Source organism: Acinonyx jubatus, chromosome D2 (assembly GCF_027475565.1).
Source record: "Acinonyx jubatus isolate Ajub_Pintada_27869175 chromosome D2, VMU_Ajub_asm_v1.0, whole genome shotgun sequence".
NCBI classification, from domain to species: domain Eukaryota; kingdom Metazoa; phylum Chordata; class Mammalia; order Carnivora; family Felidae; genus Acinonyx; species Acinonyx jubatus.
The window spans coordinates 58,575,208-58,587,849 of NC_069393.1; the positions used below are offsets into that span (position 1 = coordinate 58,575,208).

General features: G+C 54.7%; 2 protein-coding genes across 10 annotated transcripts in view; one reads left to right on the forward strand and one right to left on the reverse strand.

Moving 5' to 3' along the window:
* The window catches only part of DPCD (deleted in primary ciliary dyskinesia homolog (mouse)), a 24,285-nt gene extending 11,759 nt beyond the window's left edge, over positions 1-12,526 (forward strand). Inside the window, exons 5-7 of the mRNA XM_027062914.2 lie at positions 4,921-5,023; positions 5,413-6,007; positions 10,756-12,526. Coding sequence (XP_026918715.2) covers positions 4,921-5,023; positions 5,413-5,517 — 208 coding nt within the window. The 3' untranslated portion in view covers positions 5,518-6,007; positions 10,756-12,526. The remainder of the gene's footprint in view (positions 1-4,920; positions 5,024-5,412; positions 6,008-10,755) is intronic.
* FBXW4 (F-box and WD repeat domain containing 4) overlaps positions 6,355-12,642 on the reverse strand; it is a 77,979-nt gene continuing 71,691 nt past the window's right edge. For 3 of the 9 annotated variants that reach the window (XM_027062908.2, XM_027062907.2, XM_015063035.3), the window contains 3 exons: positions 7,753-7,893; positions 7,197-7,338; positions 6,355-7,059 (listed from right to left, as the gene is read on the reverse strand). In XM_027062908.2, the coding sequence (XP_026918709.2) occupies positions 6,940-7,059; positions 7,197-7,338; positions 7,753-7,893 (403 nt within the window). In that variant the 3' untranslated portion in view covers positions 6,355-6,939. The other 6 variants (XR_008292293.1, XR_008292292.1, XM_053207605.1 and 3 more) reach the window with 6 other exon arrangements.

A 12,642-nucleotide genomic window follows, 5' to 3' on the forward strand; every position in this document is an offset into this window, starting at 1 on the left:
CATCTGCGGGCAGTTCCGCTGGGTCCCATCTGCTACACAGATCCAGCCATAGGTGGCGCTGTTGGCCAGGAGCAACATGGCTAGAAGCCCGCTCCTGCGCTCAAGGCAGTGGGGAGACATTTTTGAACTGATGGGTGCGGCCAGGTGGGATGGGAGTAGTGCCCCGAGAGGGGCAGGGGTTGGGGAGAGAAGTATGTGAGTGCCCACTTGGGAGCCCGCACTGAGCCTCTGGTCCAGCTGCCCTGCCTGGTTCAGACTAGTCTTCCTCAGGTCCTTCTGCCCGAGGTAGGAGAGAAAGGCTGCTAAATCTTTAACTGGCTCTTTCTTGAGTCTAGTGGCATTTTCATCTACCAGGAGCAGTAATGTGTCTTATATCTTTACTACCACTGATTGGACTCAGTGGCTGTTCTTTTGAGCAGGATACTCTCAGCTTTTCAGGATACTTTAAAAATATGTTTTCTGGGGCTCCTGGGTGGCTCAGTTGGTTAAGCTTGATTTTGGCTCAGGTCTGATCTCATGGTTCTTGGGTTTGAGTCCCTCATCGAGCTCTGCAGTGACTGTGCGGAAACTGCTTGGGATTCTCTGTCTCCCTCTATCTCTGCCCTCCCCCACTCTTGATCTCTGTCTCTGTCTCTCTCTCTCTCAAAAATAAATAAATTTTTAAAAAGAGATAATTTTAAAAAGTCTTTTTTTTGATCATCACACCATCTGGTGTTGGGCAGGATACATATTTTTATTCTTGTGTTATATGTTAATAATTATATCACTGCGTCTATAAAGTCAGCATGATGAACTGACTTGCAAAGGGAAAGTTGGTGACTGGATGCCCACCCAGGCATCTGCAGTTTCCACCACACTGTGGCATTTCTGATTTGCTGCCTTCTTTCTCCTGCTGGTTCTGTGCCTGCCCCAGTTCTAATACTCAGGAATGTAGTTCCTACTAAAAATCAGAGTTCCTTTGTCCATACCTGCCTTGTCCCTGAAGTACTGGGTTGGCCACTTTTCTGGAAAGAATTGATTCCAGTATATCATGTCCTTGGCCTCAGGTATTAGTGAGGGGTGAATCAAGGAAGAAAGAAAGTGCTTTTCCAGAATCCCAGTGTGGCACCGCCTATTCCTGATAAGAGTGTTTATGCAGAAAGAAGATTCTTAGCCTCAGCCTAGAAGCTGGCAGCTATAAGTGTAATGAACTAGGGCACTGGAGTGGGAAAACATTGGCTTAAATCTGGTCTCTGCCACGTACTAACTATAGTATTTTGGGCAAGGTTTTCTCATGTATCACAGGAGAATACTCCTACCTGCCTCACAGATTGCTTGGGCAATTTGATGAAATCATACATAGACAAACTTCCAGCACAGTGGCCAGCCCGAAGCATGTCTTCAGCAATTCTTTGGGAATTGGGACTTGGCTGATTGGACATTGGTGATGCTAACACGGTGGGAGGTGTTACTAGGCATCACTAGAAAAAAAGGGATTCCATGGTCAAATAAATTCAGGAAACTGAATCAAACAAGTTTCTCTTTGGTAGGACTTCCGACAGCCTTAGTAAGGTGAATGTGCATCGTGAGTCTAGGAAGGGCTGCTTCAGGCAGGGATGACTGGTTTGCCTGGAGCTGTGATGTTTAAGAAAGAAGGAAGGTTTGCCTGCTGATTTTCTAAGGGCTGGACTGGCTTGAGGCTCCTGTGGGCCACCCTGGCGAAGCCTGTGTGCCTGTGGGCATGGCCTGTATGACTGTTCACAGCAAAGCCTGCTTCTACTTTCCGCCTCTCTTCAGAGTCTCTTCCTAAAGGCCTGGCATCTTGTGCCCTCTCTCAGTTCCCTGCAAGGGAGAATAGGTTGGGAAAAGACTGGAAATTGGGAAAGGGATACAGTAGGAGAGTGGTGGGGTACCATAGGTCATTTCTGAAATAGCCAAAATGAAAGAGCCATCCTTTCAGCTGAGGGTTGAGAGAGGTAGAGTTGTCCTGTTCTTGTCCTTTGACAGTGACTTAAAGTTCATCTGGTTCAGTGACTAAAGTTCATTCAGCTCCTTTATTTGAGGAAGGAATTTTCAGGAAGAAAGTAGGGCCCAGAAGTTAAGGGGCCTGCCTAGGGTCACAGGCTGGGACCAGGCGCTATCGTGAGAGCCTTTGCTTCCCCGTGTCTTTGGAACACTTTTGACATTCAGAAAGGAGAGCTACTGTGTTACAGTGCCCAGAGGACCTGCAGGGTGGTTGGGGCCCAGAGGAGTCCATCCTTGGACAGAGCGAGGAACCTAGCCCAGGGGGTCTGTTTCTTTGAGGAGAGGATGTGGAGACAGGGAGGGTCAGGAGGTTTGGGGAATCATCGCTTGTAATAAGGGCTTCTTCGTGTACCAGTTTTGTGACTCTGGCAAGATACCTAACTGTCCGTATCTCAGTTTTCTCTTCTGTAAAAGAGCATAATAAAAGCGATCAGCCTGAGAGAGTTGTTTTGAGGATTCAGTGTGTATAGAGCAGTGTGTATCTGGGCTTATTCTGGCCCAGAATAAGCATTTACAAATGTCACTTTTCATTGTGTGACTGAGACTAAAAACAGTAATGGGAGATGGGAACAGAGAGTGTCGTGTGTCCTCCGAAACCCCAGGAACCACTGTGCTGTAAGGGTTTAGCTTTCAGGCAGGGATAGGGCCTTCTTTCTTCTTCCTCCTCAAATCCCCAGCTCACAGCTTAAGGCCTGGGGCACAGTTGATGCCTGAGACATGTTTGCTCCCTCCCTAGGGCTGCCTGAGGCTGAGCATTCTGACTTTTCCAGAAGCACAGTGGGTCCCTCTCTAGTCCAGGTACTGATGAGAAAGTCAAGTGTGGTTCCTTTCAAGGCAAACCCCCAAGGCCAGGGAATGGGGGCGAGAGGGGGGCGGGCTGCCCCGAGGAAAGAAAGCGGACGCCCTGAACCTCCTTGAACACTGCCCGGCAGGGGCCTCTGTGGAAAGCTGTGTAACCTCAGCCAGTAAACTAAATGCTCAAGACCAAGCTGAGCCTCCAAACCTCTCTGCCTCCATGCCCTGGCCTCATGGTGAAAGGTGGGGGGGTAGACAGAGAGGAGGCAAGCCACGCACCTCAAGTTTCCTTTGATCTTGTCATTGTCACCATTGAGGCCAAGCTGCCTGGGTTTCTTTTTTCAGTCTCGATGTCCCAGCCTGGGGAATGTGCCCCTCTGTCCCCGGCCCCCCCTGGCACAGGACAGGTGGGCAGAAAGGATGTCCCCGTGCCCTGCACAGTAAGGCCTTATACAGGCCCTGCGTGTGCTTGGGCTGCTGCTCCCCCAGTTCTGTTTCTTGTGTATATTTGCAGGGAAGATGTTAACACTTCCTAACAAGCCTTTGTGTTCATCTAATCTCTGCTGTTTAACCTTTGACTCCTCCCTATTATCAGTGTCTGCCACCTTTGCTGGCCAGCCCAAGGGCCCCAGGAAGAGCCCTTAGCCCGGGCTGGCTAGGCAGAGGATGAGGCAGCATTCCACCCCAGTTTGCAGGCAGATGGATCGCCTTTCCCTGGGGCAGAGCTTTGGAAAATAAAGCAAACTTGTGGTGCCATTAGGATCCCCCAGCCCCCACTCCTTTTGAACTGTCAGCCGTTAAGTAAACATTCTTTTCCTGCCGTGGGTCCCAGCACCTTGGCGGGAGCAGAGGACCCGGGAGGAGGGCCCCCCACCCCGGCCCCCAGAGCCTCGGCTAAACTCTGAGGGATTTGGGCAGGAGAGCAGGACAGAAGTGCGCATTGATGTCAACTCTCTGAGTCCCTGGGGCATCAGGGCTTTTGAAGTGGACTCAGGGTAGCTGTCACCACAAGGGCCAGGCCCCTCGGAAGTATTAAAAGCCCCATCCTCTCCAGGCCCCTCACTTGTTTGTCTGTACCTGCGGGCAGCACTGCCCTTCCCGGCCCACACGGCCACTGCAGTAGCAGTGATGCCTGGGCGACGGGTATGACAGCCACTGCCGGGGTCTCGACTACACTTCCATTGAGGAAAAGGCCACACAGGCCTGTTACTAGTGATGAGGTGCTCTGGTGTAATAAGCACCCATGCAGGAGGGAGGAACTTTAATCCTGACTCCACTGACCACTGGCTGTGAAGCCAGGCCAGACAGTTCACCCTTCTGAGCCCGAGTTTCCTCTTCAGTAAAGAAGGTCAAATTTCCTGTAAAACAAAGTCCAGTTGTACACATTATGGGCTAGATGTTGTTCTCTGGGTTTTTTGGTTTTGTTTGTTTTTACTGAAAGGGATCATTAGTCTCCGGGCTGACACCTGCAGATGATAGGGACCGTGTGTGAAAACGGAGGAGGGGGGGTCTCAGGGCCAGCAAAGTAGTCCAAGTGCCAGAGATCCAGCTTCTGGGATGAGTCACATGATTTGTCCTCTTCGATGTCTCCTTGTCAATATACTTCTCTCTTAGAGTCAGGCCAGCAGGGCCTTCAAGACCGCAAAAGAGGAAAAAGTAGCTGAGGCTCTCAGTGGAAGTCCCATGTGAATGGCAACTGTTGGTCCCAGCTTTGGGCCACATCTCTAGATATACTTATTCCGTCCCTTGTTACCATACATGTTCCCATGTTCTTGGGGTGCAGAGGAGGCCTGGCCTGCCCTGCCCAAGCTGTGTATTACAGGAGGCTTCTTCTGCGTATGTTTGGGAGTCCTGAGCCTGAAGCATGGGTGACTCTAATCCCTGGTCCGATTAAGGAACCATGACGGGTCCTGCTTTTAAGCTGCTGGCCTGGCCAGAGGCCTTTCATTCTTTTCTGTCTGGGGCCACTAAGCTCTAACATACCAGTGTCCTGACTGGCTTCCCTCCTTCCTCTGTGGCTCTGTGGAAGAACTGTGTAGAAACTGCGCCAGAGGTGCCTGCTGCCCAGTTGTTGGGGGTCACCTTGCCAGATGTGCCCATGACCTCTTGGTGTTTCCACAGGTACTACAAGAAGTTCTCCATTCCTGACCTAGATAGACACCAGCTACCTCTGGATGAGTCCTCGCTGAGCTTTGCTCATGCCAACTGCACGCTGATCATCTCTGTAAGATTCACTCAGACTTCTTGGCCCCTGCATCCTTTTTTTCCCTGCCCACTTCCCTTCCCATAGGGGCCCCCCGTTCCATCCCAACCCCTGGAGTGTGCTTGTTAGAGTACAGGCACCTCTACTTCAGTGTGGGGAGAGTGGGGTGGGGGCGCTCAGGGAGGGTCTGAGCTTGTAAATCATAGCTGGAAGAGGACAGAGGGTGATGTGGAGGGGTGGAAATCACAGGACTGGGTGGGGTTTTGGTGGTAGGCTCCTCTCCAGCCACGTGACCTTGAACAAAGCCTTCAACCCTATAGGCATCAGTTTCCTCATTTTCAAATAAAGACATCAGAGCAGGTCCCCCCAACCCCGAGGGGGGATGTGACTGAATTATGTTCCGTCCACAGTACCAGAAGCCAAAGGAGATCCTGGTGGCTGAGGCAGAGCTTCAGAAGGAGCTAAAGAAAGTGAAGACAGCCCACAGCAGTGATGGGGACTGTAAGACCCAGTAGCAGCTCCCCCCAGGCCTACACCTCGGGGGCATGGAGGGGGTGAGACTTTTCCTGTTGGCCCATGAGACTTTGAGGCTTGGGCCTTTCTGGTGCAAGAAAGCTCCTTGCAGGAGCTATCCAGCCTCTGTGAGAACTGGGCCTTGGGGCGCTCTTAGCCCCCACATCATGGTCTTATCTCGTAAGTAAAGTCATTCTGAGTCATTGCGGGTAGACTGCCCTCTTGTCCACCTCTCCATGCTCCTGTCACCAAGAAGGGTGCTGGTGATGACACTCCCTTCTCTTCTATCCTTAGGGACCTCCAACATTAAAAGCCTTTCGCGTAAAGGGAGGCATGAGTCTTAGATGGAGCAGAGGTGGGGGAAGCTCAGAGTTGACGCAAACAGGTTGGGGAAGATGCCCGCTCGGCGCTGCTGGGCTCAGAGGAAGACTGGGCTGGAAGAGACCCTGTGCCACCTTAGCTTGCAGAAGTGGCCCAGATGAATTCCCTAAGGTAAGAGTGAGTGAGGGAGAAGTTTTAAAATACAGTAACCTTGGAAACAGGCCAGAATGAGGGTTGTAGCAGTGCAAAGAGTGGGTGTGTGTTGGAATAGGGTGCTGATGGGTGGTAGTTTAGCTCCCCCACAGCCCTTCTGCTGTCCCCTAGCCATACCCGACAGGTGACATCCTCCCCACCACTGGGGCCAAAGGGGTGAGTAGTACTGAGAGGTTTTCCTGAAGGAAAGAAACGAGCCACGAGACAGGTCTTCCCTTTCCCCAGCATGCCCATCCCTAAGTTTGAATGTGTTCTTCCCTCTTTTGGGGCTTCCCAGGACTCCCCAGCCAGAGAGGAACCAGATCTGTGACCAATCAAGCTTTATTTTTACAAAAATGAACGTTGTAGCATGTCCCAGCAGCCAGCCTGCAATTGGGCTGGCTCAGTGCTCACTCAACCCTCTTCAGTTTCAAAGTGGGACCAGGCCACAGTGTCCCAGGACTGAGCCCCAAGAGCTCAGTCAAGGGGAGGGGCCTGAGTGAGGAGGTGGGGGCCGGTGCCAGAGCAGGATGGTGGCAGCCTCACCCCTCCTTCCGACGACGGGGCAGAAAGGGACCAGCTGGAGCACCTCACCTCCCTCAGAGCTGTCACGGCTCTAAGAAAGGGCGAGGGGCACGGGGGGCCCATCCAGGCCAGATCCTTGCTCTGGCCACCAGAGAAGCAAGGGCCGGCCGGGTTCAGCCATTCTCTCAAAGCAGCAGATCCCTGCTCTCTAGCTAGGTCCTGGGAGGTAATGCCAAATTTCTGAGAGTCGGCAGCCTTTACCTTACGTTGCCCAAGATAGGTCTAGGAGCACAGGCACGGCGGGGGAGGAGGTATCACTGCACCCTCCAGGCAGGAGAGGTCCCTGAGTAGCTGGCTTCCCTGCCCCACAGGGTGGGGTGGCCGTGTCACGGGTTTTGAAAGTCCAGGACGTGGAGGTTGTAAGACAGCGCAGCATAGAGATGCTTGGTGGTGAAGCGCAAGCAGTACACGGGACTGCTGAGCGGGGTCGAGGTCAAGGGGAAGGCCTGCAGGGAGGGAAGGTACAGGAATGGCAAGCGCATCCCGAGGCGGAGAGGGGGAGAGCCCTACCCCAAGGTTCCCAGGCACAGCCCCTAACAGGGAGTCCTGGCATCCTGGAACAAATGCTGGGCAGTGCTCTTACGTGTAGGCAGGCCCGCTGGCGCCGGTCCCACAGCCGCACGACACCGTAGTAGGAGGAACCGGTAGCCAGCAGGTGGTTCCCATCTGTCTGCAGGCAGTACAGGGTGCTGTCGTGGGGTTCCTCCCACTCCATGACGCACTTTCTGTCCAGGAAGAGGCAGTCAGAGGGAAGCGCAGGGGTGCCCTCTACCCCCATTTCCCCAAGGGTCTTAGAAATCCATTCTGGCTGGGAGACAGAAGCTGAATCAGCAAACTCTTTTGAAAAATAGACTTAATGGGGGAAAGCCTCCTCTGTATAGGTCCCCAGGCCAGATCATGCCCTCATCATCCCAGGACTTGGGCAGCAGGTAACTAAGGCAGGGAGAACGCTGATGACTCCCAGGCTCTTAATCATGGCCTGTAGGTTAGGGTCTCCCAGGCCAGGGCTGCCAAGCTAGGAGTCTCAGCTTGATCTGACCTTGCTGGCTGCTCCTACTGGCCTCCACCTGTCCCTTCTCCCGGGGGCTCACCCAGAGGGAGGGCCGGGACTGCATCCCACCTCCTGCCTAGACACTCACCGGACGCTGGCTCGGAGGTCCCAGTAGCGAACGTAGGTGTCATAGCCACAGGACAGAAGTGTGGAAGGGGACTCATACATGACATCCAACACCCCAGCTCCTGGGGGGAAGTCACTGCCCAGGTGCATCATGAGCTGCCCACTGGGGAGAGAGCGGAGGGTAGAGGATGAGCGGCCGTCCCCTCCCCTTAGCCCCCACATCTGCTTTTAACCCAGTGGCATCAGTCCCTGAGGAAATGCAGCTCTCGCTCCTGAGCTAAAATCAGGCTCCCTTAGGAAAGGGCCAAGGGAGGAAATGCCTGGGGTGCCCACTGTCACCCCAGCCCCAGTGCCTGCCCCTCCCCCAGCTAAAGGCCTCAGCCCAGCAGCCCCTGATCACACCTGCTCGCTGCCTGGCTGCCGCTCCTCAGGAGGAAGAATGGGCCTGGCTGAGGGGCCGGCCCCCCTTCCGTGCACACACACACACTCGGTTACTTTATACTTCTTGATCCTGCAGGTCAGGCGGTTCTGAGCTGCCTGAGTCCAATGCCTTAATTCCCGCCTGTAATCTGGGGCTCAAACCTCATTGGGGATAAAGACCACACAAAGGGAGAAGGGGAGTCCCAGGAGATGTTAAAACAAGTAAACACCTTTGTGTCTGGGGAGAGAAATCGCTGAGAAAGCAGCTTAGCGGGCTGGTCCCTGGTGTTCCTGGCCCGGCTGGCCCCCAGCCCGCGGCTAGCACGCCTGTGTGATCACAGCCCCCAGCCTGCTGGGCTCCAGCATGCTCCCCCACCCTCGCCCCTCCCGGTGGCCGAGAGCAGATTACCGAGAAGAACAATTTCTTTGTGACTGTGTAATTCCCTCCGTGACCGCGGCAGTGGGCAGACCCCTCGCCCTGATGCCAGACCCCTAGCAACCATGTAGGGGGGCCTTCTGGCCCTAGCAACCACCCCTCAACATCAAGTGCACCCGCTAATCCCTGTGGCTAGGGAACGGTAGAAGCAGTGAGTTTCTGCCGAACGACAGAGGGGAATGAAGAAGAGGGGCACCCTCCAGGCCCTATCCCTCAGTTTCACCCAAGAGATACTAGGCTCCCTTGCATGCATGACAAGAGAAACAAGGCCCTGAGCACTTCCCAGGGACACCCAGGTAAGAGGCCCTGGTGGGGGGGGGGGGTGGGGGTGGGTGGGGAGGAGGACATCGTGGTCTCACAAGCAGTGTTCACCAAAGGGCTGAGGCAGACGCTGTCAGCCATGTGTGTGAAAGCGGACTTCAGCTCCAGGCCTCTCGGCTCACACAGACTCTGACCCTTAACCTCCCTTCTCCTCAGTGGAGCCACCATCTTCCCTAGAGGCTGAACAAATAAAGGAGGAGGCTGGGGGTTCCTTTCTGCCCAGTTTGCCTTGCCCCTTGAGCCCTGGGCAGCGAGGGGACCTCCAGCAAAGGGCACTGTGGCAGTCAGAACCCTTGCCCCCAGCCTCCTCCGGGAGGTCTTCCTCTTACGGTCTAGACTACATCAGCCTCTGTGTTGGGGAACCCTGAGAGGGATCAGGCAGAAAGCCACTGCCCAAAGATCCCAGTCTCGTATGGATCACTGACCTTGGCTCCCAGGAAGGGCCTGCCTTCCCAGATGGGCCACCAGCTAGGATTTACCCACCCTGGGCAGGCCAGAGCCCTCCCACCCCTGCACCTCTCTTTTGAAGGTACTTCTGGACATTTGTACACACCGGGTGGGGGCTGTTTTGCTCCACAGTTCTCCTTCCTTCCAGATTTGGGGGCCCTGCCCCTTCCATTAGTGAGGCCTTCAGGAATGACTGAGGAGCTCTCCCCTTTAATCTGTAGAAGTAATTTCATGTTTGTTTGAAACAGAAGATGAAAGGCAGTGGGGGCTGGGGGCCTGAAGCCCAGCGTGGCTCTGCCTGCCTACCCCTGGTCCCAGGGTTTAGAAGGAAAGAAAGGTGGGCATCCATGGACCGGGCAGGGTCAGCAGGATCAGGACCAGAAACATCAGGGCAATCAATACCCAGTTCAGATTGCCACCCTGGGCCCCCTGCCCCAGCATTCAAGCCACCACTGGAAAGCATCATGCCAGTGTCTGCAGTAAACAACCCTGCTTTCTCGAGGAGACGCCAGGGCCGGAGTGAGCACCAACCCCTGGAGGCCAGGACAAGTCCCGAAAGCCCCTAGTCGGCCAGCCCAGCCTGGCCAGGGACGGAGGAGTTTCTTTCTGCTGCTGCGCTGTTCTCCGATTCTCTGAAATGGCCACACACACTTTAAATGGCCCAATAAAAAGATACAATTTCTTTTGCCTCTGGGCCTGGGACCCTCAAGACTCTGTTGTGCAGTGCCCGTGAGGTTAAGTTCAGAGCATAAACTGACACACCAGGCTCTGGGAAATGGCCCGTCTCTTCAAATAGCAGCCCAGCAGTGCCATAGGAGCCCTGCTGGGGCTTTGATTCGGGAAAACAAACAGAAATGGCACCGTGGGCCCTTTGTGGCCCCCACCCTAAGACCAATTTAACTAGAAAACTCTAGCTCAACAGCGCCTGTGAAGGGAGCAAGATCAGCCTGACAATAGCCCCAAACTTTGGGGGAAAGGGGGACAAAACAAGCTGTCTCCTCAGCCCCTCCTCTTGGGCTCCTTTTCTTACTGCAAGTGTGTTCTTGTAAAAAACGATTAGATTGCAATTTGTATAACATGGTGACCCCCAAATTCAGACGTTTCACCCCTTTTCTCTGGAAAGAATGTCAAGAATGCTTCTCGGCCTCTCACGGTGGGGGGCGGGAGGGGGGTGCAGAGCCTTGGCTATCACACAACTTGTGTGGGAACAGGACTGCCCCTCAGAGCCCTGGGCCAAGACAGGAGCAAGGGCCGGCTCTGTCACTCCAGAGGGCCAGACAAAAAGTCCATTCCCTTCCAACTCCTGCGCACAAAGCCTGGGCCCCCAGGAGCCGCAGGGGTGGGGGGCTCCACACCCCAGCCTCCCCCGAGCCCGACTCCAGCAATTCTCTCTCCACCCAGGGAAAGATAAAGACAGATGGGGCCACTGTGAGCCTAAGAAGGAGGGCAGGCCTGGGGCGGACAGCCGAAAGGAGACATGGCCCTGAGGCCAGGCTGTGTGCAGCATTCCCTGGGAGCCCCCCGAGTGCGTGGGCAGAAGGAGCAAGCAGAGGGTGGCCTCATCCCAGGGACCCTTGAAGGGGGTGATCAGATGAGGAAACCAGGGCTCCCTGGCCCAACCCACCATGCTGCACGGTGATTCTGTCTAGAGGGAAGAAGGGGCCTAGGGAGGAGCTTCCTGACAGAAGGAAATTTAGTAAGACCCTGACCCCTCCACCACCATCTTTGTAGGGACAGCTCACTGGAGGTAGATGCTGACCCTGAAGGCCCCGATGTCCCAGCAGGGAGAGCCCCCACCCCCACCCCCCCTTAGTCTGGGCCCTGCTGAGCCGGAGTCCTCTGGTCCCATCCTCCACCTGCCTCCCTCCCTGTGCTCCCAACACAAGCCACAGCCCACAGAGAGCCCTGTGCTAAAGGGCCCTGAGATAGGAGAAGCTGTATCCATCCACCTCCCAGCCTGCACCTAAGAATGCCTGTGACCCCCACACCATTTTACAGCCACCGTTAACACACTGGGTACCTGGGGATGTTCCCTGGAGATCCTGGGGGTTCTCGTTCCTACATCTGTCTCGGGTGTGCGGCCCCAAAAATGCAACAGTGGCTTTCAGGGGAGGGAAAGGATGGGAGAGTGACAGTCCACCTTCCCACATCGGCTCCCATGGGGACAGAGGGCCTGAAGGTATAAGCTGGGCTGAACACGGTCACTCAGAGAACGGGAGGCTTTTCCTCCTTCCCACCCTCCCCTCTCTCTTCCTTTCTTTGAGCAACAGCCACTTAATGAGCTCCTTCTGTATACAAGGCATTGTGCCAAGCAGGATCTATGGGGACATGTCAGATCCAACTTTGAAGGAACGATCCCTGTTCTCAAGGAGTTTTCCACCCAGTGAAGGAGGGAGTCTGTCATGTATCCAGCTATCAGTATGAGGGGTGACTGAGTCAGTTCCAGAGGAGAAATGAAAGTTTTATAAAAGGACAGATAAGAGAACATTTCAGCCTGTGGTATGGAGTGATTCCTCAGTGAGTGACAGGAGCAGCAGGAGGGCCGAGGCGAAGGGCCAGGGTAGAGCCGGGGCACCCGGCCTGTGTTTTCACCTGGCAGGCACTCCGATATGCCCAGGATCTGGCTTCCAGACCATGGTGGCCTTTGGGTGCGTACTGCTCAGCTGGTCTGAGCTCCGGGAGGGGCAGGGAGGCGCTGTCCTCGTCCAGCGCTCAGGTGGGGAGGGTGGGAATGGAGGAGGCACATAGGTCCCAAATGTAACCACAGGGTGGCAGAGACCAGGAGAAGCCCACGGATGCTTCGCCTGCCTCAGCCCCATCAGGTGAGAGGGAAGGGCCCTGCCCGAGCACACAGCCGCTCGCGTGCATGTGTGTGCGCGTGCACAGCCCCCGGCGCCTGCCCGCGCACACGTGTTCAGACACAATGGCTCAAAGGCCAGGCAGCCGGGCAGCCCACTTTGTACTGCTAACAAGGGGACCGTAATTACAGGAAGGGGCAGCCGGGCAGATAAAAGGATACAAAATTTCAACATCTGTTGCCATAAAGGGATAAGGAGAAGTGAAACGCAAAGTATCAGTTTGGTGTCAGCAGGCAGAGAGCCAATTTCAAAGAGTTCAGGGGGACAGAGGGGACAAGAAAGAAAAAGGAAAGGGGGGAGAAAGAAAAGAAAGAGAAATTACAGGGTTCCTTAAAGAGGTAAAGAAAAAAGAAAATGAAAAAATCTGTCAGTAATACTTTCAAAGGAGAAGGCAGGTACTTTAAAGAGGGCAGTTGCCGTAATCACCCTG